Source organism: Microplitis mediator, chromosome 3, assembly GCF_029852145.1.
Source record: "Microplitis mediator isolate UGA2020A chromosome 3, iyMicMedi2.1, whole genome shotgun sequence".
NCBI lineage: Eukaryota > Metazoa > Arthropoda > Insecta > Hymenoptera > Braconidae > Microplitis > Microplitis mediator.
In genome coordinates, this window is record NC_079971.1 from 22,589,287 (window position 1) to 22,601,787 (window position 12,501).

General features: G+C 35.2%; 2 protein-coding genes across 2 annotated transcripts; both read right to left on the reverse strand.

The window, feature by feature from the left end:
• Positions 1 to 176: 176 nt before the first annotated feature.
• LOC130664817 (uncharacterized) lies at positions 177 to 4,186 on the reverse strand. Its single transcript, XM_057464927.1, has 4 exons — positions 4,050 to 4,186; positions 3,835 to 3,955; positions 3,518 to 3,749; positions 177 to 3,334 (listed from the first exon to the last, which is right to left on the reverse strand). Exons 3-4 carry the CDS (start codon positions 3,747 to 3,749, stop codon positions 2,907 to 2,909), a joined length of 660 nt encoding a protein of 219 aa, XP_057320910.1. The 5' UTR covers positions 3,835 to 3,955; positions 4,050 to 4,186; the 3' UTR covers positions 177 to 2,906.
• LOC130664816 (uncharacterized) lies at positions 3,883 to 8,954 on the reverse strand. Its single transcript, XM_057464926.1, has 3 exons — positions 6,085 to 8,954; positions 5,768 to 5,999; positions 3,883 to 5,584 (listed from the first exon to the last, which is right to left on the reverse strand). The coding sequence occupies exons 2-3, from the start codon at positions 5,997 to 5,999 to the stop codon at positions 5,157 to 5,159; spliced, it is 660 nt and encodes a 219-aa protein (XP_057320909.1). The 5' UTR covers positions 6,085 to 8,954; the 3' UTR covers positions 3,883 to 5,156.
• Positions 8,955 to 12,501: the final 3,547 nt, after the last annotated feature.

Genomic DNA, 12,501 nt, shown 5'->3' on the forward strand with positions numbered 1-12,501 from the left:
GACTTTGACATACGGTAACACATTTTAACCCTAGTAAGAAATTGACCAAACGCCAAGAAGTCGAGACCTTGATATAACAAAAGGAGTAGAGTTTAGGAACAAGTTAAACTACTTGAAGGTAATTGTGAGTCCGTGAGTGATTTTCCCAAAAATGTCTTTAGTCTGAAAAATGAACAGTGAATTTTTCAAAGAAATAAGTTAGTCCCATTTGACGGTAGATAACGAAGCTGGTTTGATTTCCTGTTGAAAAATGTAAGAAACTCGATTAAAAATAATTGAGGGTCAAAACGGCACTTGTTGTCGTTTAAGGGATAAGCTATTTATTGCGTGCGCGGCCTTGTGCGAATTCAAAACAATATCACAAAAATCGGGTTTCTTCTCAAATTTGTTTTTTTTTTCGAGTGAGATAACATATGACCGGGAAGTCCCGAATCATCTCTTCTTCATATCATGCAGAGAGAAGTTGACAATTTTTCTGCTGGACTTTATTTGAATCTCAAGTGCCACTCGGGTAACACACATTTTAACCATGTCTCTACGACTTTTGAAGTACCGCTGTATTCACGGTTTGTGCTTGGTGCCAAACGAGTGGAAAAAGTGTCCAACCTCATTTTTGGAAAAAAAGATCGTGAAAATTGTTCGAGAATGTTTTAAACGTCGCTGTGAAATACACGGAGCATTCATGGAATTCCTTGGAGTTAGTGTACGACTGCGAGACTGCGGCAGGTTCATATGGTTCTACAAATCAGACAACGACTCATTAAATGGAACACATTTTCGCCTGGAGATCAAGAATCTCCGAATCATAGAGCTTGAAGATTGAAATATAACGATTCCGGATGTATATATTGGTAAGTCGTATTATTGTATGCAAGACCTTCCGATAACTTTGAGTCCAACGTGGTCTGATAAGATTTATTTTTTATTGCCAACGAAATGTTTATTTTTACGATTGCACTCAGGTTTTTTTTATATTATGCTTGCGAGTGAAGATCTGGATCTCATCCACTCAACACGTGCTAAATAACAGTGTCTAGTTTGTTAGTTTGTTCAGAACGATTAATATGCCATTGAGGTATTTGTGTATTTTGCCAAACGACTGGAAAGTGTATTCGAATGATGTGATAGAAATTGTGCTGTATAATGAAATTAAAAGCCAGTGGAATAGCAACCGAACATTACATGGGACTTCTATTACCATTGAAAATGTGACAGCTGAATTAATAAACTATCACCAGCAGTTTTGGTTCCGCAGAATTGATGACGTAAGCAACGACCCAGACGGCACCTATTTTAAGATGCGCATAGATATAGCGCTTCAATAATTTTGTAAGTTAAGTTCTTTGTTCTCTTGATAAAAGTATAGTAAACATCACAGTTTTTGACACTTCTGCTGTCAAAAAGGATTGCCATCGGAATTATAAGGAGACGCAGGGTAGATTAGAAGATCTGAAAAGCTGACTGTAATTTCTCTTAGCAGCCACACTATTCCGTCATGCTATGTTGTTTTACTGCAATTTGATGTGGTAACATAAATCTAGGCGTTCAATTCGCTTCGTTTATCTCTGGCTTCGTTTGTAACATGCTATTGTTGAAAAAGGATGATTGTATACTTAACAAGTTGTTTCATTGTTTCAGATCACGCCATGCCAAGAATCTCCTATCGAATTTACGTTGTAAATAAAGTCTGATTTTTAAATGTATGATGTTTGTTTTATTTTCAAGTATCGTGTTCTGAAAGTTAGTAATCTTTTTTTGGGATATACCTTTTGTTGAAAGAATATTGAAAGGGCTCATGCTAGAGTTTTTCAGTCTTTGCCCCGTATAAAAAGGGGACCCTGTTTTCAGGCTGACGCAAAGTGCAGTTTCCTTTTTGAAAAACGATAGCAACGACTAACACCTTAAACCACGTCATCACTGGTCTATCCAATCAGGGAAATACTTTTGGCAAACAGAAGATATTAGCCAATAATGACAGTTAATCAGTCCCCTCTACAAGTACATCAAAAGTAACGAAGCTGACAAGTACTAACGAGTCTTGGAAAATCGTTGTGATCAAACTCAGTTTTGAATTTGAAGAGGTTTATCTGTTAGGTTCTATAGACCAATCAGGCCAATTTTTCAATAATCATAAAATATTACTTGGAAAAATCTAGCTACTTATTATTCATCTAGTGTAAGGAACCTCATTCTCTATTCCTGGTCATTATGTATAAAAGATCAATCCTTCGAGACACAGCGACACTCTAGCCACCGAAATCCAGCAGGACAATATAAAAGGTAAGTGATGACCAAATTACTAATTTTAAATTCAACGGCAGAGGAAGGTCCTGAGGTACAATTGTTTGCGGAGCCACATAAAAATTAAATCTAAATATAAAACCAGGAAAAATTTGTTGGCTTGTCTAGTGTTTCCTCCCTGACGCCAAAAAAGCCATAAAAATAATTGAATATTCATAAGTAACTAAATTCGGTAATAACACTAAAATAATTGAGTGGTCACACTTTTTCTAAGAACGTAATCATAATTTATTCAGATTTTACAAAAATAAAAACTGCAAATCAACAAATGCGCATGGTCATCCAGTAAAAATTAGTTGCCACGGTAGCTAAAGCGGTTGTGCGTTTGAAATCGACTTCTATCGGTGCTATTAATAAGTTGTCAACAGACTCATGATTGATATTAGTATGTCGTGCCACGTCTTTTTTCTAATAGATTAACAATCCAGTGTACACCGACTTAGTCACTACCCGGAACAAGCAATGGAATTAAGATTGATCTTTATTAAAACCACACAGTTCTTGCAAATAGGTCATTTTAATTCTTAACAATCAGCAGATTCATGACTTATTATATAAAAAACCATCATCTAAATAAAAAGTTAGTTCAAAACATTATATTCACTTCAATCAACACCACTTCTAAGAGCCGTGAACACCTCCAGTAATTTAGCTGCTTCACTCATGTTCTCGCGCATTTTAAACAAAAGTTCATGTTCTAATGCCATTGCTTTAATTTTATTCACCGGCATTGGTGGATATGATAGATTAGTATTGGCTACTTCCGAGGTTTCATTTTCACAGGTTACTGAAGAAGAATCACTGAGACTGCTTTCATCAAAAATGTAAATCGTTTCTTTCAGTAACTTTGATCCTCTTCCTGCTGATTTCATATCATTATAAGCTTCCCCAAAAGTTCTAACGTTACTATTCATCACACTGCATTTCCGAAAATCAGATGATTCCTTCTTCGGCTTCAACAAATGCATTAAATCATCAACCGTATTGGTATTTTGTCGGAACTGAATGTAGAGTAGTGCGTCATCATATACATCTGTGAAAATAAAACATTTCAACATTGCATCACTACAATTCATTTTTGCTTGTTAATATTGACTGTTTTGCTTCGAAAGATAGTTCGAAGTGTTGAAATTTGAATCGTCTTTCGTATTTAATCTATATTTATTATACACAGTACAACAGTGAACTCAAAGCAATAAATAGTAATAGTACTTACTAGTTTTGAATTCGGTAGTCACTCGAAATACCGGCCATCTCTTATTAGGCTGCTTCCTGTTTGTAATATACTTCAGTAACTTCGTTTTTCTAAGCATTGGGAATGCTGCTTCTGCTTCCTCATGTGAATGTGACAAAACCCACGACGATGGTACCACATGATATTCTTCTTCTTCCCAAGATGGCACTTCTACGAATTTAATGACATAAAACAGCTTTTTGATCGGTCCCATCTGCAATAAAAAAGAACAAAACAGATTAATAAAACTTATTTTATAAAATTTCTAATAAAGTTCATAATTAACATAATTAACTTACATTCAGAGGCGTTAATAACACTACTATAAATCTTGTTAATTATGGAGCTTTAAAAATATTTTATGTACAGGTCCAATAGCCAGTACAGGATAAATGGTAATGAGTTGTGTCGTTCTGGTATCTGTAATATAACGCATATTTATAGTAAGAATGATGATAAATGCTTGCGCAAGAATTCATCACAATGTGATCAAAATATGGTAAACAACACTCACTGAAATATTGCACAAGTTTGAAACAGATTTGATGCGCAACAATCGAACAATTATTGCATCAGATTATTGTTTCAGAAACTTGCGTCAGACTGCGCCAGAGTATCGCAGGATCTTTTGAGACCAGTGCAGTCAGATTGCGCGATATTTTTACCCCTTCCCGTGGTGAAATAGCATGGAGTGTAATGGCAGGAGGGGGTAAAAATATCGGACGATCTGGCTGCACTGCTTGAGATCCTCTCTTGTATTTTTTTATGCCACAACCATGAAAAATAGATAAAATGATAGTTATCTATTTTTCATGGCTATACTTCGCGATGTTCTGTATAGAAAAAGAGAGAAGGGGAGTCAATGCACCGGGTCTGGTAAATGTAACAGACAAGTATTGACTAGTTTCGGGGTTTCATTTTCAAATGTGCCTGTAGGAGAACCACCGAGACTGCTTTCATCAGAAAAGTCACTGGATTATCTTAGTGCTTCGATTCGTTTCCTGCTGATTTACTATCATTATGAGCTTTTCCAAAACTTTGAAGGTAACTAATCATCACATTGCATTTCGAAACTGTAGATAAATCTTTTTTTGGCTTAAATGTTTTTATCATCTCACCAAACGTGTCGGTATTTTGTCGAAAATTATAGTAGAATATTGCATCGTCATATACTTTCAGTAAGTAAACCCAGAGATAACACTATAATAATTAAGGGCTCACACTATTTCTAAAAACACAATAATGACTTATTTAGATTTTACAAAAATAGAAACTGCAAATCAACAAATCCGCGGGGCCAGACAGTAGAAATTAGTTGCTATGGTAGCTAAAGCGGTTGTGCGTTTGAAATTGATTTCTATCAGTGCTATTAATAAGTTATCAAGAGGCTCATGATTGATATTAATGTGTCGTGCTATGTCTTTTTTCTAATAGATCAACAATCCAGTGAACACAAAATTAGTCGCCCAGAACAAGTGATGGAATTGCACAGGATCTTTATTAAAACCACACAGTTCGTGCAAATAGGTCATTTTAATTGTTATCAATCAGCAAATTCATAAGTTATTATTCAAAGATCTATCATCTAAATGAAAAGTTAGTACAAAACATTAATTTCACTTCACTTTCCACTAGCTTTGAGAGTTACATACACCTCCAGTAATTCAGCAGCTTCGCTAAAGGTCTCTCGCATTTTATCTAAAAGTTCCTGCTCAAATGCCAGTGCAATGATTTTATGGACTGGCATTGGTTGATATGATAGAAAAGTATTGTCTACTTCCGAGGTTTCATTTCCACATGTTACTAAAGAAAAATCACTGAGACTCTTATTATGAGAAAAGTCACTCGTTTGCTTTAGTAACTCTGATCTTCTTTCTGCTGATTTGATGTCATTATAAGCTTTCCCGAAAGTTTTAACGTTACCAGTTCTCCCACTGCATTCCCGGACCGCAGATAACTCATTTTTCGACTTAAATGATTTCATCATGCCACCAAACGTATCAGTATTTTGTCGGAACTCAATGTAGAGAAGTGCGTCCATATACACATCTGTAAAAATAAAACATTTCAACTGTACATCACTACATTTCGTTTTTCCTTATTGTTATTTACTGTTTGGCCTAGATAGATAGTTCGAAGTGTTGAAATTTAAACGGTCTTGCGTATAAAATCTATATTTATTAGATCCAAAATAATAGTACACTCGAAGCAATAAATAGTAGTAGTACTTACTAGTTTCCAATTCAGTAGTGGCTCGAAATACCGGCCACTTATGTTTAGGCAGCTCCCTGTATCGAACATACTTCAATAAATTTGTTTTCGTTTTCCGCGGGAATGCGACTTCTGTATGCTCATGTGAACGTGACAAGACCCACGAAGATGGTACTACATGATATTTTTCTTCTTCCCAAGATGGCACTTCTAAGAATTTAATGACATAAAAAAGCTTTTTGATCGGTCTCATCTGCAATAAAAAAGGACAAAACAAATTAATAAAATTAATTTTATACAATGTCCGATAAAGTACATAATTAACATAATTAACTTACGTTGAGAGGCGTTAATGACACTGCTATAAATCTTGTTAATTAAAGAGTTTTAAAAATATTTTATGTGAACACGTCCAATAGCCAGTACAGGATAAATGGTAATAAGTTGTGTCGTTCTGGTATCTGTAATATATTGTATATTTATAGTAGAAATAATGATCGATTCTTGCGTAAGAATTATTCGTTATATTATCAAAATATGGTAAACAATACTTACTGAAATATTGCATAAGTTTAAAACAAATTTGTTGCGCAACAATTGAACAATTATTGCATCAGATAATTGTTCCAGAAACTTGCGTCAGACTGCGCTAGAGTATGGTAAGATCCCTTGAGCTGCTCTCTTTTATTTTTTTATGCTATAACCATAAAGAATAGATAAAATAATAGTTATCTATTTTTCATGGCTATACTTCTTGATGCTTTGTATAGAAAAAGAGAGAAGGGGAGTCAATGCACCGGCTCTGGTAAATGTAACAGACAAGTATTGACTAGTTTCGGGGTTTCATTTTCAAATGTGCCTGTAGGAGAACCACCTAGACTGCTTCCATCAGAAAAGTCACTCGTTTGTTTTAGTGCTTCGATCCATTTCCAACTGATTTGATATCATTATGAGCTTCCCCAAAAGTTTTAACGTAACTAATCATCACATTGCATTTCAAAACTGTAGATTAATCTTTTTTGGACTTGAATGTTTTTATCATCTCACCAAACGTATCGGTATTTTGTCGAAACTCAATGTAGAGTAATCCGTCATCATATACATCCAGAAAGTACATCCAGAGATAACACTAGAATGATCAAGGCTTACACTCTTGAAAAAACGCAATAATAATCTATTCAGATTTTAAAAAATAAACCTGCAAATCAACAAATCCGCGGGGCCATACAGTAGAAATTAGTTGCCATGGTAGCTAAAGCAGTTGTGCGTTTAAAATTGACTTCCATCGGAGCTATTAATAAGTTCTCAAGAGGCTCATGATTGATATTAATGTGTCGTGCCACATCTGTATTAATAGATGAACAAGCCAGTCTACGTCAAATTAGTCACCCGGAACAAGCAATAGAATAAAGATTGATCTTTATTAAAACCGCACAGTTCATGCAAATGGGCCATTTCAATTGTTAACAATCAGAAGATTCATGAGTTATCATTTAAAAAACCATCATCTAAATAAAATGATAGTACACCTCCAGTAATTTAGCAGCTTCGCTAGAGGTCTCGCGCATTTTAACCAAAAGTTCTTGCTTCAATGCTATTGCTTTAATTTTATTCATCGGTATTAGTAGATATGATAGATTTAAAACCATACAGTTCATGCAAACGAGTCATTTCAATTGTTCACAATCAACAGATTTATGAGTAATTATTTAAAGAGCTATGCAAACTTCAAGTAATTTCGCAGCATTGCTGAAAGTCTCGCTCATTTAAAACAAAAGTTCATGCTCTAATACTTTTGCTTTAATTTTATGCACAGTCGAAATACGCATTACTTATCTACTAAATTGTTACTGGAACGATCTAGTGTACGGTTCTGAAAAAAAGCCGTCAGATGGCTCTGAGACCTATAAAGTAACGTACCGAAAACTATAACGTACAATCTAAATTCGTGTACTACTTTTTCCTTATCAGCGGGAATACTGCTACTGTATCCTTATGTGAACGTGATGAAATCCACGGAGCCGGTACTACGTGATATTTTTGTTCTTTTAAATATGGCATTTCTTAGAATTTTATGACACAAAATAGCTTTTTTATTGTTGGCGCCTGCAATAAAACAGAACAAAATAGAGACATAAAAAATATTTTATACGATTCCCGATGAAGTTCCTGCTTAATTAGCGTTATCGGTCGTTAATGACACTTTTAGGAATCTTGTTAATTATGGAATCTTAAAGGTTTTTTATGTCAGCACTTTTATGTCGATCTGTTTTCTGTAGAATAACACGTATTAAAAATAAATCTGTAAAAAAGCAATCTCGTTTGTCAGGCCTATTAATTCAACTCATCTAGAAATAGTCAACCCTCTATCGCTTCACCTTGTAATCCTACTCCATATTTAGGCGGGTCGTTGTGAGGTTACGACTCCGAAAGAGGTGAACATCAAAAGAAACCGGCTTCAAAACCGGTGTCTCCGTTATGTCGATAAATTAGGCATTGACATCTATTGCCGTTCACGATTTGTCTATCTGATAAAACCGGAAATATATGCATGTCCATAAATAATCGATAGCATGATTATTAACGTTCTTTATCTGTTCAGTTATAGGAAAAATATACAGTACTTCGAATTAATTGTTAAACATGGACCATAAGTATCTCCTATTAGTCCTGGTGTTATTTCATAGAGCCTTATGTCGAAAGGTAAAAACTGCGATGTTAAAAATAATAAAATCCGTTAGCAAATGGACACACCCTAATAATCATAAAGTAAACAATTTGAATAAAGAGGACACATTTAAGTCTTAATTGAATTTTTGATAGCTATTATCACTATGTTTACGATTTAAAAGACATTATAGGATCATTTTTATGAATTGGCCACAATCAAAAGTGACCTCTTCTCATTCACTTGCCAAGAAGTTGTCTTGTGAGTAGATTTTAATTTTAATAGCTTTTAAATAACTCAGTGTTGGTTTTAGTTTTTTTTACTGTTTTCTTTTAATTTTTAGTGGATTTCGAAGAAATGGCGCTTATGGAAGCACCACCAATACCACCAAGATCCAAGGTAGCGAATAAAACTTCACATTCCGGACCATCAACGTCCAATTCTGCAATGGGCTCGGCGTCTACATCGAGTTTCTCTAAAAGTGGATCAAGCTCGTCATCAAATGAACAAAAAAGCTCATCGTATGCAAAAGGTAGCTGTTTCAAGTCAAGTAATTCTAAGAATTAGAATAGTATTAACAATGCTAACATATGATTAATCAAAAAATAAATGCATTCAGAATACTTGATCAAATTGTTTTTGTTTTGCAGCAGTGGGTTCCTAGAATATGGAAGTGAAATAACTTGAATAGGTTAGGTAAGGCGTAATGACGGTTTCTATTTAGTCAGTTGTTAATAATTTATATCATTAACTGTTCAATTTAGATATAATGAATCGCTTTGTGTCAATGTGGACATTATAGAGTCACGTGAGACAAGTGTGCGCAGCCAGTCAGTGTGTGCAAACCCATGCATTGCAGTCCAAAATGAATGGGTTTGCGAACACTTACCCACAACGCACACTTGTTCTACATGACTCTATATTTAATAAAGTCGGCGTAAATCGTACATAACTTGTATAGTTTGTCTGTGCATCAGACAAAAAAAAGTCGAGACACCGGTTGTATTTGAAAAAAGCTCAAATTCTTTACTACACTGTAAAAAATCACCGGGGTAAGTCCAAGCGGTGTAGGTGTTAAAATTATCGGTGTTAAATTTACCCCCAAAAGCGGTGTGAAAATAACGCCGCCACCGGTGTAAATATTCTAGACCGGTGTTAAAATTACGCCGCCGCCGGTGTAAATATTCTAGACCGGTGTTAAAATTACGCCACCACCGGTGTAGATATACTTTACCGGTGTTAAAATATTTAACTTTGTGAATATTTTTACTTACTCGATCACTATATTTGTTAAAAAATGATATTTTTTATTAATTTTCATAAAGAACCGAGTTTTTTTGGATTTTATAATATTTAAAGTTAATACTCCAAGCGGACGCAGATTACTGCGCTTTTACACCGGTATTACTCCGCTTTTACACCGGTTACCCCGCTTTTACACCGGTTTTACTCCGCTTTTACACCGGTTACCCCGATTTAACACCGGTATTTTTAACACCGGTTACCCCGCTTTAACACCGGTTTTACTCCGCTTTTACACCGGTTACCCCGATTTAACACCGGTATTTTTAACACCGGTTACCCCGCTTTAACACCGGTATAATTTCATTTTTACACCGTGCGGAGTTAAAGCGAGTCCATTTTTAACACCGCTCTTTTTACAGTGTATACAACTCGATTTAATAAGTATGTAAACCGTTGAATCAGTCGACAGAGTTTTTTCATAGGTTCATCGCACCATTTTTTTCTTGCGAACGCTCATTAGTTTCGAATCGAAGTAAGTATAAAAAAAAATAGGTTTCGCAATGTCTGCAGACAGAACCATGACATCATCGCTCGAACATCGCCTGGAGCGAAGAGCGGGAAAAAAATAATATCTGAACAATGCGCTTCAGTTTATTTACTTATCTAAAGTGGAACGTGATCAGTATGTGCAAACAGTGGGATGATTGTGCGACGGCTGTATGCTGGATTAAAAACACACATCTCTATCTTTACATGACATCATGCAGTCATAAGGTTATTTGATTTTAAGCAGTCGTCAAGTGCAGGTTATCATTAATTTCATTATCAGCTACAACTGCGTAATATGCGATAAGAAATGATAAATATGTAGCCGTAATATTTTCAGATTTTATACAACCAAACTTAAGAGTCTAGATATTTTCCTTCTTGTTCTATACTTTTCCAATAATAACTCCCGTACATTAATCCTTGTCCGCTGCTGTTGAACTGAACGTTGGGTATTTTCAGCAGGAGTAATGGCCGTGCACCGAAAATAAAATGGAAAATTTACTATCTGTTTTGAAGACGTGTTTACTTAGTATCTAATTACGCTATAACTTGCAGTGGCGCAGTTGGAGCGAGATAATAAACCATTTTATGACACTTGGTAAGAGGGTATTTTATCGTCAGCTAATGATGTTACGCCACGTCATTTTTATTCTGAAGAAGTTCGGAAATAATTTTCAAGGTTATTTTGATCAGACATCATATTATTATGAATATGAAGTTTTGCTATTTCAATATACCTATCATTTTTATTGGACATAACTTCAATGCGATACAAGACCATTAGCTTTCTAAAACGAATAAGAAACATCGTTAGTCTTTATAAATCTGTCCGTATTTACAAATAAATGAGATGAAAGAACATGGTCATAAAAAATAAAGTTTTCGAAGAAATAGTTCTTTCCGCGTTTATCCTGGCTCTGTACCAACTTCGTGGGTAGATTTTTTACTCAAAAACGACCGATTTGCGGGATTATAATATCCGATTGTTTCTTGGCCGAGTAGTCCAAGCGGCTTATCTAACCCCTGTCGAGGCCTCCCACCTGGCACTAAAACACTGTCCATCACTGTACGTCGTCAGAAATTAAATTATCTGGCATTTCCTCAATAGGAAATGAACGTTAAAAGTAATTTATAACCACATCACCTCAATAAATCAATATGCATACACGTTCATATGTGATTAACCACTTTGGTATCTTGTTCTTTACCTTATAGAAAGACGTGGGATATAAACATGAGCATTGATGCATCTATAAGTGGCACCGAAGTCTTGTCCATCGATTGTACGTTTGTAGAAATTAAATTATCGTGAATTTCCTTCGCGGGAAATAAACGTTAAAGGTAATTTACAACTACAGCAGCTAAATAAATCAATATGTATACACGTTTCTATGCGATTAACCACTTTGGTATCTTGTACTTTGCCTTCTAGAAAGACGTGGGATATAAACATAGGCATTGGTGCATCTATAAGTGGCACCGAAGCCTTGTCCATCGATTGTACGTTTGTAGAAATTAAATTATCGTGAATTTCCATCGCAGGAAATATATGTTAAAGGTAATTGACAACTACATCAACTAAATAAATCAATATGTATACACGTTCCTATGCGATTAACCACTTTGGTATATTGTACTTTGCTTTATAAAAAGACGTTGAATAAAAACATTGCCAGTGGCGCATCTGTATGTAAATTGACACGATCGTTGTGCATGCTTCAATACAGGTTTGTTTTTTTTCAATTTATCGCCAGTTAAGCTCGTTATACACCAGTGAGCCCACTTTTTAATTAATTTATAGCCACAAAAACGGCAGTCCAAAAATCACGTAAATCTTTCCGAGCATGACCGTGACGCTTTTAATTATCATTTGAGCCGACAAATGTCTAGTCGGAGTCTATGATAAAACTATTAGTCAGCAGTCACGGCCAAGGCCAATATGGTGAATTCCAACTATTTAACACATGGTGGTTTAAAAATACTTATCTTTATCTAAATATACATGACACTGATCTATAAGCGAACACGCCTAGATAAACGCTGAGCGAAAGATTAAATAGGTAATACGCCTTACGAACGCCCTTGACTTTGGCATTGAGTGCTGGAAGTTTAACGACCGACAGCTGCGATATTGCGCACTTTAATGCAGGTCAATCACTTAAGGTACGTAAATAACAGCCATAGAAGTTCCCTTGGCGCTAGAAAAACAACAAACCTAACCTATTCCAATGATAATGTAGTTTATCTTGTTATTGTATAACCCGCATATTCATGGACTAATTTTACGCACGTG

Bases quoted from the DNA above. Each gene is read 5' to 3' on its own strand.
- LOC130664817 (XM_057464927.1), bottom strand. From the start codon at position 3,749: ATGGGACCGATCAAAAAGCTGTTTTATGTCATTAAATTCGTAGAAGTG. The intron at 3,335-3,517 runs GTAAGTACTATT...TTATTTTCACAG, and splicing joins GACTACCGAATTCAAAACTA to ATGTATATGATGACGCACTA.
- LOC130664816 (XM_057464926.1), bottom strand. From the start codon at position 5,999: ATGAGACCGATCAAAAAGCTTTTTTATGTCATTAAATTCTTAGAAGTG. The intron at 5,585-5,767 runs GTAAGTACTACT...TTATTTTTACAG, and splicing joins CACTACTGAATTGGAAACTA to ATGTGTATATGGACGCACTT.